The following is a 13529-nucleotide window of genomic DNA, read 5'->3' on the forward strand; positions in this document are numbered from 1 at the left end:
TTTAAGCTACACTTGCGAAAGTTTAAGAGGCCAAACAACTTAAAATTATAGGGATTTTAATTATACAGAAAGTTTAAGAGGCCAGACAACTTAAAATTATAGAGATTTTGATAATATAGAAGATTCAAGTCGCAGTTTGAGCTCTTCAATCATGTTTTGACGAATTAGTCACGGAGTAACTCGTAAACTTTCAAAATTTTGGATTCCCAGTAAATATTTGTCAAACAATCAAAAACTTGAAACTACAATCAGGCTACGCAGAGAGATTTGGATTTTTATTCAAGGGGGGCTGCCCTTATCTACTTAAACAACGATTTTCTTCATCCACCACAGAAGGGGGGAAAAGGATCTCAGTAAACGTCCAATTTATCTTTACATACACGACGAATCAGATGGTAGCTGTGAAAGCCACAAGATCATGTGTAGCAGAATAATTTACAATCTAGGCAAACTCAAAAAAACAAAAACATATCAGTGATGGCATAGCAGGATGAAGATATTGACAGATGGCACATCTTATGATGGATGAAATATTCTTCATCATGCTCAGTTACTGCAAAAGGTGAATTGTTTTTCAAGAGTGCAACCACAGGCGGTCATGCAATCGCTCTTCACCAGCACCAAACATTTCATCAACCCTTTCACCATCTCTATAAAAATGAAAAGTTGGCGTATACCGAATATGCTTTGTTGTATCTGGACATTCATCAATATCAGCATACACAAAGGAAAGCTTGGGAAACTTGTTACTCAACTGGCAGAATGCAGGAAATATCTGGCTGCAAACATGACACCTGGAAATGAAAGATCAATAAGCCTTAGTAACTGATCCAGTAGAAAGGCAACTAGGTTATCTTCAAGTCTCACATCATCACCTTTCGTATCAAAACTGCTGGAGGAGCAGCCAAAACGTTGTATACCTTCAAATTGTAAAATGAACATTGTATATGGAATGACAAGTACTTAACAACAATGTGCTATGACCGGTAGGATTACAGATAAGCATAATGGTAATCATTTTGAAGTGTTTCTTACATTGTTTTCTGTTGCTAACAAGCTTAGCTCTCCATAGTCATGTTCACCATGATAAAAAATAATAATAATAATAAATCCCTAAACCATTATGGTCATACTTCTAAATCCACTTCCTAAATCTAGCTCTATTCCACCAAAGGAACAAGAAGCACATGCTTAAACGCTGTATTCAACTTTCTAAACAGACCGACTTGTTTATGGTCTACGTGGAATCGAAACTAAACATAAAGTATATCTTCCTGGCAGATAGTATCATTAAAGGTTTGGAACTCAGGGTTGAACTCTGCCAAAATAGGACCAAAAGAACCAAACGAACAGAAATAGAGATCCAAAGCTAATGGATGTTAAAAACAGATGGTTAATCTTAAGTCAGTAGGTATGAGTTCCCAGTGTTCCCTCATCGTCAATCAAAGTGTTTCCTCTTCATCAATCAATTTCCAAAGGAACCCGCATTGACGATTTGAAAATAGTGCAAATGAAATGAAAAAATGTGCACGTTCCTCACCCGCATTAAGATTGCTCGATGGAGTTAAACTCCAGAATCAGCTCCTCTTGTATGCAGACACCAATCGCCCAGAAGTACTTGTCTGATCCATAACCTAATACTACCACTGAAGGATACTTAGTTTTTCACACGGTCCTTAAATCAAACAGCTGACTGATGTTACCATCTTTTTCTTTCAGCTACCAAAATCTCCAATCGGACGCGGGCACACTCAATCCAAATACAGACAAATTCACAATCAAAACAAATTTGAACTCCAGAATAGTTATTATCAGTTGGAGACGCCCCAAAATCACAACTCAAGAAATAAAAATAAAAAATAAAAGTGAAAACGAAGAACTGGGGAGGTAACTCAAGTCACACACGTACGACTCACCAAGATGCACCGTAGTTGATAACTGCCTGCAAACACATGACAAGGTTAGGTGAAAGGGAAAATAGGAGTAGTAGTCGAGCAGGGTATGCACGAATAACAATTAATAGTAGGTTTAACACGTACAGGGGCTCTGGAGGTCCTGATATGATGAAAGATTTCCTTAAGATTTTCGTCACCGGAGGCTGCCACGAGGTTACCATGGGAATGGCTCCCCAGATTTGGCCTCTCTTCCTTATCGCCTTCGTTCTCCATTCTTTTGATGCGCAGCCCCCACCCAGTTTCCTTCGTAATTGTCTGTTACTCTCTGTATCCAAGCAGGGCCATTCTTAATCGTCTGTTAAAACGGGCCTTTCCTTCCCTTATTCATGGTGGTGTAAACGAGTTTGATTTTTCTGGTAACGAGATAAAGAGGTGTTTTTTTTTAGCGCACTAGTCAAGCCAATCTCACAACGTTAAAAATCCGTTAAAAGCTCGTAGTTTGATTTGTCCAAATGTAAAATTTTACATTATTAAGCGCGCGCGCTCACACACACACACACATATATATAACTATATATACATGGGGATTTATTAGTCGATGAAACAAATCTCGGACAATGTTGTCAAAACATTCAAATAGGAGATCATCTTGGACGCTCAAATTCTCTGTTGTGCATGTATGCAAATTAAGGTAATCAAAAGAAGGCTGTAAGATTGGGGGGTGGCGTCATGTACAATCGCATGCCATCTCTCTAAACATAGCATACATAATAACTATCAAGCAGCCCGTTTCCGAGTATTTGCTTCCTTTGGTGCTCAAAACTAATCAATGAGATGCCAACGAAAGACAGACACACCAACTTGGAATGTGGTGCTTGGTGGGTTCATTGAGGCAGCTCATTTGACTTTGTGCTTAAGGCAATGCCAACAAGGGAAGGGAGATGCGGTTTCTTGTTAATTTTTTTTTATCGGACAACAGTCACCGTTTAGATAACGGCAACAATAAATATAAATGCCAATGAGAATTGAAATTGCCAATTCTGCTTCCAGTACGACCCATTTATAGCCCTAATTGGTTGATGCCAAACACAGAAAATTGGGCGCCAGTACCTTGTCAATGTAAAGGATTTCTTTCTTTTTGAACTAATGGGAAAAATTAAACATTTCTGTGCCTTCATAGGTTGAATGCAACGTATTGAACATCGAGATTGCAGGTTAATATAGTTTGTCATGTGGCCATGGTCGCTGGGCCCCAGAATGTTATGACAAATCAATGAGATCTTACCATCACTTTCTACCCAAAAAGCCAAAAAAAATAAAAAATAAAAAAAATTCGACTTGAGCACTATGGTTGCGCCACAGCTATTTCACGCCAACCCCTACTATGCGTTCATTTCCTCTTCTGGCGGCACTTTCTTAGTTTTCTTTATGTCTTGCAGTGTGTGACTTTCAGCCACTTGACTGGAGAAAACTTGCAGTCGCAGATACCAAAGTGCTCCTTAATGTATCTCTTGGCATTTGATAACACCAGAGGAGTAACTCTTCTGTTTCAGCAGTCAGTCGACCTCAGAGAATTGTCCTGTATGCAACTTCTCGCTCAAAGCAGCAGTTGCTGCTGCTATTCTCCCTTGATCCTGGCATCAATAGCCAAAGGGTTTGTTTTAAATTGTAAGTTAGATCTCACTATAGTCAACAAAAGATTTGACATCCGTAGAAAACCATTGCTTACCTTTCCTTGGAAAGTAATTATGAGTGGCCCATTTCTTGATGCCCGATAAGCCCCTTTTTTTAACCAAGCAAAGCAGATTAACAAAAAAAAAAAAAACTAAAAATTGTTTGTAAACCAGATAAAACCATAATTCAAAAACTCTCAACTCCTACCAATGTGAAGATCTGGAAATTCCAGACACAGTTTTGACAAAGGTTGAGCAGCTTCCACCTGCAACCCCATGAGACGCGAAACACTATATTCCATTAATTTGCTTAAACTATTCCAAAATAATATAGCGAGATACACACCCTCCAGTAAATTGTCATCTAATTCTGGTTCCAAAACTCATGAATAACGCAGAACACTTACATCTGAGGAATTGGTGCACAATCTTTTTGATTGCAATGGTTCCATCAGCACAAGAAGCCCATTAGAACTTGATAAATCAAGTAGACAGTCCCACTGGAGATCCAGCTCGGCAACATTTGTTGCAGATAGGATTATCACATTGTGGCACTTGATCTAACAACCAAACCAAAAAGCAAGCACAAGTTACTGTACTAGTTAGCACATAAGTATAACAAACTGGTCAAAAGGAAATGTAAAAGCTATGTATCTGCTATCTAGTAGTATACAAAATTGACAGGAAAAAAATAATAAAGAACACAGTAAAAGGCACATGCACATTGAGAAATGGTGAAGGGACAAGACGGATAATAGCATTGAGAGTGGTAAACATCTGTCTTCAGAAATCATGGGATATTGACAATTCATAATCGATGAGACTGTGAAGCAGAACATACCCAACACTGACCCTATTACAATGGTTCGACATGTTAAAATAGGTGCATCTTATTGAACGCAATAGACTTGTTTGTAAGGCATTTCTGTCTTACAATCAACAGTATGTTTAGACTACACGAAACTGAGTCCAGTTCAGATCGCTGAGGCATTTACAAACATGGATAAGTACTGGACAGCAATTGTGTTTTTTGTGAAAAGAGAGAGACAGAAAACTTCGAGCTGTCATGCTCTTCAAAATTGCTAATAATGCTATGTTTGTGACGCTTATCCCCTAAATACAACATTGTGACAATACTGTGATGCTTAACATATAAGGGTTACCATCAATTGAGTCAGATTAATACCACAATATATAGCTTTAGTAGGCAAACTCATCACATGCTGGACTTCAGAGTGCCAAGTTCACAAGTGCGATGAACAGAAGGGTTATACCAGAAGTCATCCATCATACTCTTACATGATTTTCCATTTACATGTATAATATGATTATCAACGTAAAAAACCTTGCCTAGCAAGAGTGTAATAGCTTTCAGCAACTTATGGATATCAACAAGGAATGGCATCATCCAGCTTGCACTGAAATCAAATAACCAAATTATTGCATCCTCAACCATATACACGTACCAAAGGCACAGGCAGCTGTTCATGATGCAGTAATTCTGTGATACCCTCAGGCAGTTGAGCCATCTGTATCCAAAATGAAGAGGTTATAAACAAGATCAGATACCAAAGAAGTATGCTTCAAATAGGAGTATCCAAGGATCTTGCCATTAAAATTTTTAATTAATATTTGATGAACTATTGGTACCTGTAACGTACGTTTGCCCTAGTGTTTTTAGTTGACCCCAAATGTTCTTTTATTCTTGTCCATATACATTTTAATTACAGTCTATACAGATAATAAATCCTTATCTTGATCCTCTTTAAAAAAAAAAAACTTATCATGTTAATCAAGCACAAGCATAGATTAGCTTTCTATTCTTCAAAGAAAAAATTATAGTAAGAAATGGATACTTGCACCCATCAATGTTTGTAACAGCATTACCTCATTTCTGTCCCCGGTGCATTTTTCACCAATAAGATGCCTTAAATACTCTTCAAACTCTTCATCTGGAGCCTGATTTAACAACATAGGCAAAAACAATCAGTGGTATCAAACAGCTAAGAAAACAAACAGCAATAAAGGAACAGCGTTTTATCACTAACTCTGCAAAGATCACGAAGTTACTCATTTTATAAAAAATCCATATCAGTATAAGTGAATAAGGCTGCTATAGAGATGGGACTAAGTAGAATTGACATCATCCAGAATCTTTGAACTTTGGCCTAGTTATTAACAGGCTGAATCACACAAGCGAAATGACCCTTGATAGAAAGTATGACTCCACATTACTTTTAAATAATCAAAGGTGGAGCTGGATAAGCTTTCATTAGGCTGAGAATGCCAAGAGACCCATAATTATTAGAGTGAGACAAGAACTCACAGTACGAACACCAAATGCTTTTGCAACTCCTGCTAAAGTGACATCTGAGTGCAATGGACCTATACCTCCATATATGAACACCTGAAATAACCAGTGGCAACAACATGCAATGAGAAACTAAAGGTTAGGCATGACCCATCAACACCCCATGATTAGTTGATTACTATAGGCTCTCACTCGGTATAGTAACAAAGTGTAAGGCCCAATGTGCATGAATTAGTAGATCTCACTCCCTCCCTCTGTTTGCTTTGTGTAACTTTGCTCCTCTTATTCATGGAATTCAACCCAATATAAATAAAAATACAAAAAATAAATAAATGAAGACTTCATGTCGAAACAAAAGTAAAATAAGACACCAAGCAACAGGAAACAGGCTTGAATGCAGAAGAGGTTCGTACTCTTTGCACTTACTAGAGAAGTAACAAGCAGAGAATCTAAATTAATGATTGCAAATATTTACCATGTCATTTGTAGATTTCCGTTTCACGACTTCATCAGCTACAGAATCTATCTGGATTTAAAAGAATACGATAAGGAATCTGAACAAAAGCATGCCAGAGGAAATAGCAGGCAGGTTGGCAAAAGCTAGAAGCAAGCAAAACCCATTTACATTAATTGACAGCTGAACAATGCAACTTCAGATGGGCAGAGGTGCTCCACCTGGACATCATCAAGAGACCATGTTCAGCAGCCTTTCCTCCCCCTCCCCTTCCCTAATCCCTCCACATTCCCCCCCATGTCAAAAACAAATTTAAATAAGATACATATAAGCAACTAGGAACAGGCTTGAATCCAAAAATAGATTCATGCTCTTTGTGCTGACTAAACTGAAGTAAACAATTAAGGCATAGCAGCCTTTACAGCATTAAGTTTTCACCTCTCTTGTACCACAAATATCGGAAGTCAGCTTCAGTCATAACTTACATCATTTCGAGTTACAGCAAGCTGTGAGACTGTCCAACCTATAGAATGAAGCCTTCCGCATAGAGAAGATCCCAACTTGTCCTCAACAGTGCCAAATCTGAGCTATGGAATTAACATAGAAATATGAGATTAACAAGTAATTACATGCAGAAGAAACTTTATGTTTCATAGTCAGACAGAAACACAGTACTAACAAACATAACTATCAATTTCAAACAAATGTTTAATGAAAGTGTGCTATACATCTTACAAAACCAGAAGGCACTTCACTATCTCTAAGAACCAGCAAACAAAACAGCTGCAATCCCCAAACAGATCCTTAAAGAAGGTATAAGTTCACAATTCAAACAGCACTGTGCTCTACAAAAAATGTACTAGAAAACAAAATCCTATTTTTGGAGATGAAAAGCCAAACTCCATGCAACCATTCATATTTCCGTGTGAAATGGTAAGATTGCTTGCAACATCCTTTATTTTATACAAGTACGTCGGTACAAAATCAGGTTATGAATGTAAAAATAAATGATAGTGAAGAAACAGGTTCCTGCAGAGATAGTTAGATTCATAATACTGAAATATTGACAGAATATCATCTCATGAGCATGAAGTGTTCAAGGACAGCTACAACATAGGCAAAGAAAAAAATTTAATAGAGAAACATAAGATACAACAAACACAGATAAAGGAAGTTCAGGACATAGAATACGAGGGTCCAGAAGTGACAAATTGCAATGGTTTCTATTAAAAGCCATCTATTAGTAAGGCCTTGTTCTTGGTTGATATTTTAGCTGATTAAAGATTCTGATTTTAGATTTTTTTTTTCTTTTTTCTCGTTAACTTTTGCACTTAGATTATAGATTTTTTTAATAGTAAAAAAATGCTAAAATCAATAATCTACCAAAGAGTAGCTTTTGCTGATTCTGATCAGCTTGTGCAAAATGTAAAGCAAACAAGAACAAGGCCTAAATGCTAATGACAACATTATCTGGAATAAATACAGCAGCCACAACAAACTTACAGAATCTCATCACCAACAGCAATTATTGAGGCTGTGAGCATGCTGTGCCAGCTCAAATCTCTACTTTTCAAACCATTACTAACAGAAGCCAGTTGCCCACAAGGTGGGGAAGAGTTCTTCTTTACCCTCCCTGCTCTTTCCAGTCTTCCATCAGCAAGAAGATACGCAGGTCTGAATTTCCCTTCAGGGTTGCTGGAGTCTCTAATGCACAATAAACCATTTGGAACTGTGTCATGAACACTCCCAATTGAAGTATAGCTGCAGTTGCATGGAAGTTATAAGTTAGCTAAGAATAAGTAAAATAAAATATAACTGAACATGCTGGAAAGAATCATCTCATAGAGATTTGTTACATCACAAAAGAACCAATAGAAAGTGTTCTGGGCTATTAAAGTGGGAATGTAAGGTTTCGTACAAAACTGGATCAAGAAATATATATCCCAAGCACCATACATTATAACAAATCTTCAACACATTCTCAAGCTACAAAGGTGAAGAGTTACCCTTCATCGTAAAGGCTGCAGTAGCGAACCTTGCAAGTCAAAAGGAATGACCATACATCTCTGCCAAATAACACAAGTCAACCTTGTATGTAAATAGAAGAAAAAAGTTCTGAGCATCATCATATCCAGAGAAAGCACAGAGTAAAAATTAATAAAGTTTACACATTCATTAAGTAGCTTTTGCAATAAAATTGTCAAATGCACTAGACTCACTTCTTTTGCTTATAGAAAGAGAGAAACTAGCAGTTATTTCTTCTAAGCTTTAATTGTCAAAGACAGCTAAAAGGTGGTGAACATAAAGGGAGTGCCAAGAAGTAGGCAATCAACGGCAACAACAATGATAAATCCCTAAAAGACAACTAAAAAGAATCCAGATCACCTGAGAGGAGTTTCTGCAGCAACTTTAGCAGAAATCATAAGCATACACTCTGGATCTTGGTATCAAAGATGTTTTTCATGGTAATCATTTAACAGACAGTTGAAACTTGACACCCATAAATTTGCAATAAGTAAAAATAAGTGTTAACAGTATACTTTCAATTGTATCTTTATCATGGAAAGTAGGAATCAAATATATGAAGTTACACTCGAAGAAAAGGTTAAATGGCTTGAGAGATTGAAAAGACCATATCTATCTCCACGGAGAAGGAAATACCAAACCCACAAAAAATATGCACTTCAAAATCTTGCAAAAATAGAACATTGTTTCAAATTGGTTCCTCGTAATGGATATACCAAATCACTATTTTATGCAGCATGCATCGATATAAGTCATTTTTAAGGTTCATATAGTACATTTCTTCACTCTGACATTATGTTGCAATTATCAAAAAGAATATAAGCAACTTTAAGCGATGCAACAACATCTGAACAGCACCACTTCAATTGCATGAACAAATTAGCGGCTTATCACACAAAAGTCCAGAATTTAACATGCTTGAACAAACCTGTAAGACCAATCCAAAATTGGATTCACTCTCATGAAAGGAGGCCACCCAGGTGAACTAGGAGAGAACTGTTCCTGGCCTACCTGCAAGAAAACCGTATATATGCATGTAGCTATCAACCTTGAACTAAATTCTTTTCAAATTTCCAATAAGTATTAGGTGTCAGAGAAAAACTCGAAAGGCATCGGAATACCGCTGTGGGATCACCGATTCGGACACCAAGGAAAATAGCTCTGATTGGTTTTGCCTTTAGGAGCGCCTCCAAACCAGCCTTGAAATCAAGGCGAATAATTTCCATTTGCAAGCCATAGCTGCATAGAGAGAAACAGAAAAAAATATATAAAATTCCCCTTCAATATTAACATAACAAAAAGCAAAATGTGCACAACCAACACCAATAAACATATCAGCTAGGCTATTCTGTATCTCAATTTTGGTAACTTCATACTATGCTCCTTAAAAGAAAAATCAAGAACAGCAGTATGTACAAAGAAAGGAAAAAAGATAAAATGGAAAGGGAAAAGCTTTATCCCAGACCTTTTTGCAGTTTCATAGGTGAATGAGTTGATCTCAGGGAATGCAGATGCACTCTCAAAATATATGGTTCGAATTGGATATGCAATTTCACCATCCATAAGGTCCCCATTGCAACCAATTTTTTCTGCTTTATGTAAATAATATCCTGCCCTAAGAAGGTGTAACAACACCTACACAAAGCAAGTCCATCATATGCCCAGTTTTAACAGTATGGAGAGCTCAAACAGGAAAGATGAACATATTAGATACTCACAGTTGAATCTTTCCCTCCATTGAAGCTGAAGGCAACCTCATCAACACTGTTCAGGAAATTAATGTCAGTGCTTAGTATTTTTTTAATCTGAAGGCAAAAAAATCAGAATCATGTGCATTCTGGTCAAGAAAATTCTAGTAAACATTTAACCATGTGCAGTTCCTTACAACCCACACAGATTAAACTATCATGATATGCAAGTATATGTGGCCAATTCCATATTTGATTTTAGTTAGTTAATAAGAATGAATAAAGAGGAACACTAGCAAACAATAAAACACATTAAATTAGAACAATGATAACTGTTTTACAATTAATTTCCTTCCTGTAGCACAAAACGCATTTTCCCTGAGTAATTCCATTAAAAATTTCCAACTTCCATCCTTTAACAACTATCTTCCATTTGTTTCTTAATTGTTATCAATTGGAGAAGGTCCCAGGAAGAAATTAATTCAACCACTTATACTTCAGTGTTCAATAACCGCATTTCACAGAAAAAAGTGCATGTATGTACTACCAATCCATGGTCAATGGTGCTTCATTCAATAGCAAAGACACCAACAATAAAATGTTCCACTTAATTGCAGAAGGCAGTAAGTGTTAACCTTATTCATCATCTCGAATTAAGAGAACTCAAAACAACTATACCTGCATCTCAGCTCTCGGTAGTAAAAATTGGATCAGATCTTATATGGAGAAGAGCTAATAGACAGGGTAAAAGAAACAAAAATAAAATTCTTTGCATGCTCTCTTTATTCTGGAGAAACTCATTTTCCTCATGCACCAAAACTTCTGGCTATTGAAGTTTTCTTTTATCAAAATTATGCAGTAGAAGATAGTTGAGGGGGGTCTCTCAACTTTTTTGCTACTGCATATATAAGATATAGTTGGGACAAGACACAAATAATATATCACTACTGTGCTACATGGAGTGAAGATACCTCAGACTGTAACTGCGGCACCACGAACTGTGGAAGACAAATATACTCTTTAGCACCCAAGATAGATACTGTTTTCTAAATTTGACCATTACTGCAGATAGAAAGAATAACTTCCAGGTGTATGTGGTAAAGCCTTTTATCAGGATAGAGTTTGTCTGTTTATTAGGAATATTAAATGCAAGTCACAGGGTAAAAAATATGTAGATAGCTGAAAATTCTTTGGAAAAAAAATTATAGTGACTTTCTCTATAACAAGTGTGATATCCATTGTCAAAGTGTGACCACCCCATAAGAGGAATGAACGGCTGCGATTGAATTTTACACCTTCCATAATATCGGGATGACACATGGAAGTAATTTTAAATTTTGAAGAGAGTGAGGAACAGGAGATTAGCATCAAGTAAGGTCAGCTAGCGATCAACTTGAGATGTTGGGTAATTTTGCCAGTCTACATTCCATGAGTTTCACCTCCAATGACAGAAAGAACACAGGCTGGCAAGGTAAAATTAGATAAAGAAATTTCCACCTTCAATTTTTGCAAAAAAGTTGAGACAACAAAAAAACCGGTCTTACAAACAATACAACCTGAAATCGCATGTTTTAAATTGCACACTCTCATGGATAAAACAATAAGACAATTGTCAATCACTTAAAAAAGGTTAAGAAATCCTAAGGCAACCACACGTCAGAATACTAGCTGTCATTGAGTTGGCATGCACGCATTTAAAATCAGATTAATGTGCAGAAAATCTTCATTAATCATTTTTGATAAAATTCATCGAGTAGTTCATTAAGAATACAATGACAGCTAAAATAACTGTTTACTCAGAGGAAGAAACAGTTAAAAAAAAAAGTTAAGTGTAAAGAGGACATACATGTATTCATTGTCAGTGTAGAACACATTAAGAAAACCAAAAATGTCATTATAAAGCATAAGAAATAAGGCAATAAAGGATGTGATTCAAGAAAGACTCTAAGTGACAAACAACCTCATGTGACGACATATGAGCATGTGTAAACCGAAAAGGAAAAAAAGTGTGAGGATACTTGAGTCTAGAAAGAGAGAAATGGAGCTTACGAATAGAGAGCAAAAGCTCTTTGGATGACATAGATGGCGTTTTTGTACTTGGTCTTCAATCTTCGATCATCACTTTCTCTGACTGCTATATCGATCTCCATTTTGTTTCCCTATATATTCTCGTATTTAACCCTTCTGTAAGAAAGAAACAATCAATCAAAGCTCATCAGATAATGTTTTAACAAGTGTAGAAAACCACTTGCAACATATATGCATAAAATTCTACTTAGAAAAACAAAAGGGATTACCCAACAATTTAAAGGGTCTGCCTAAAAATCAAGAATTCAGATGTTAATTGATGACATGCAAAAGGGCTTCCAATAATTCAAGAAAACCGTTGTATTATACACACCGCAGCACATTCGTGAACCTCTGTCAATAAGAAAAAAATAAGATAGGAAAAAGAAGAACCAGCACACGTGAAGATGAAGACAAATTGGAAACATCGAAGAAGAAAATGGCTCAAAATGCAATTTCAAGAAAAGTCAGTAGCATGGAAGGATTGAACCCAGGAAATCACCTGATATTGAAGAGCTCGAGAACAGAGAGGCCGCAGGGCTCCCAAGTAAAAGGCGGCTACGACGTAGTTCTTTCGGATGAGTTTTTTGTTTCCCGGAAACGTTAGAACTTCTTGCCGATGAATGATAAATTGAATTTTGTTCTTTCTGGGAAAATACAAATAATATTTTGGGGTGGACAAATGAGAATACAAAAAAAAGGTGCGCTCTTTTTTGTGCTTTTCTAAGTACTACCACAGGTTGTATATCTATGCATATCTTTTATAGTAGTATATATGACTATCATTTAACACTACTAGTATTTTCTCTATCAAATCATCAAACGATGGGATGGTAGCAGAAAACAAGTCCCAAACTCCCAATGCTAATACAAAGAGGAGATAGCAGTCCCCAGCTTTGAATTCAAAGCCAAAACAAAATTTGAGGATTTCTTGCTTCCTTCGGTCGGCTGCGCCCGCCCACTGTGCCTAGCGTTTATTAGACGCAAGAAGGAAAGTGCCCAGTTAGACCGTAGATGCTGAAATCTTTGTATCACAGAAAAAAATTCCACTCCGCTTGGATCTCCGCTTATACTAGTTTGTACTTGAGATCTGGTGATTTGACGCTGGCCCATTAAGCTCTATAGCCCAAAACCTTACTCACATTTGAATGCAAAAGCAATTCCAACTGGAAACAAGGAGAAAGGGGAAAAGTACTGTTCTAATGGTAATAACTGAGGATCAATCTTTCAGCACTTTGAAAACGTGCGACCTATCAACACGTGTTTGAATATTGTTGCTAATGTAATGATAGATAATTTGTAAAAACTTATGTAAGCAACTTATGATCGATCCCTGAAGTCATGTCGTCGTACCCTGACTTATGATGATAGTCGATATTGAACTCGTTCAAACTTTGCGCCAATAAAAAAAAAAGA

The 13529-nt window shown here is 36.7% G+C and overlaps 2 protein-coding genes across 6 annotated transcripts; both read right to left on the reverse strand.

Moving 5' to 3' along the window:
• Window positions 1-254: 254 nt before the first annotated feature.
• LOC113694760 (thioredoxin-like 3-3) lies at window positions 255-2426 on the reverse strand. The gene is made up of 3 exons (XM_027213625.2): window positions 2040-2426; window positions 1917-1942; window positions 255-794 (listed from the first exon to the last, which is right to left on the reverse strand). Exons 1-3 carry the CDS (start codon window positions 2166-2168, stop codon window positions 575-577), a joined length of 375 nt encoding a protein of 124 aa, XP_027069426.1. The 5' UTR covers window positions 2169-2426; the 3' UTR covers window positions 255-574.
• A 580-nt stretch (window positions 2427-3006) lies between these two features.
• Window positions 3007-13203, reverse strand: LOC113697270 (uncharacterized). Of its 5 annotated transcripts, XM_072054489.1 has the most exons (18): window positions 12616-13195; window positions 12344-12467; window positions 12096-12230; window positions 10077-10122; window positions 9824-9993; window positions 9480-9597; window positions 9287-9369; window positions 8340-8399; window positions 7837-8094; window positions 6819-6915; window positions 6355-6405; window positions 5895-5975; window positions 5456-5527; window positions 5035-5097; window positions 3976-4128; window positions 3777-3859; window positions 3625-3677; window positions 3007-3529 (listed from the first exon to the last, which is right to left on the reverse strand). In XM_072054489.1, exons 3-18 carry the CDS (start codon window positions 12194-12196, stop codon window positions 3462-3464), a joined length of 1557 nt encoding a protein of 518 aa, XP_071910590.1. In that variant the 5' UTR covers window positions 12197-12230; window positions 12344-12467; window positions 12616-13195; the 3' UTR covers window positions 3007-3461. The 5 variants fall into 5 exon arrangements, with proteins under 5 accessions (XP_071910590.1, XP_071910589.1, XP_027072622.1 ...); XM_072054488.1 differs by lacking the exon at window positions 12344-12467 and having other exon boundaries at window positions 12616-13192; XM_027216821.2 differs by lacking the exon at window positions 12344-12467 and having other exon boundaries at window positions 3777-3834; window positions 12616-13181.
• Between the last annotated feature and the right edge of the window lie 326 nt (window positions 13204-13529).

Source organism: Coffea arabica, chromosome 6e, assembly GCF_036785885.1.
Source record: "Coffea arabica cultivar ET-39 chromosome 6e, Coffea Arabica ET-39 HiFi, whole genome shotgun sequence".
NCBI lineage: Eukaryota > Viridiplantae > Streptophyta > Magnoliopsida > Gentianales > Rubiaceae > Coffea > Coffea arabica.

Excerpts from the sequence above, each read along its gene's own strand:
- LOC113694760 (XM_027213625.2), bottom strand. The coding sequence starts at position 2,168 with ATGGAGAACGAAGGCGATAAGGAAGAGAGGCCAAATCTGGGGAGCCAT. Across the intron at positions 1,943-2,039 it reads TCAGGACCTCCAGAGCCCCT|GCAGTTATCAACTACGGTGC; the intron begins GTACGTGTTAAA and ends ATGTGTTTGCAG. Across the intron at positions 795-1,916 it reads ATCAACTACGGTGCATCTTG|GTGTCATGTTTGCAGCCAGA; the intron begins GTGAGTCGTACG and ends TTTCATTTCCAG.
- LOC113697270 (XM_072054489.1), bottom strand. The coding sequence starts at position 12,196 with ATGGAGATCGATATAGCAGTCAGAGAAAGTGATGATCGAAGATTGAAG. Across the intron at positions 9,598-9,823 it reads ACCTATGAAACTGCAAAAAG|CTATGGCTTGCAAATGGAAA; the intron begins GTCTGGGATAAA and ends CTCTCTATGCAG. Across the intron at positions 4,129-5,034 it reads AACAGCTGCCTGTGCCTTTG|ATCAAGTGCCACAATGTGAT; the intron begins GTACGTGTATAT and ends TTTGGTTGTTAG.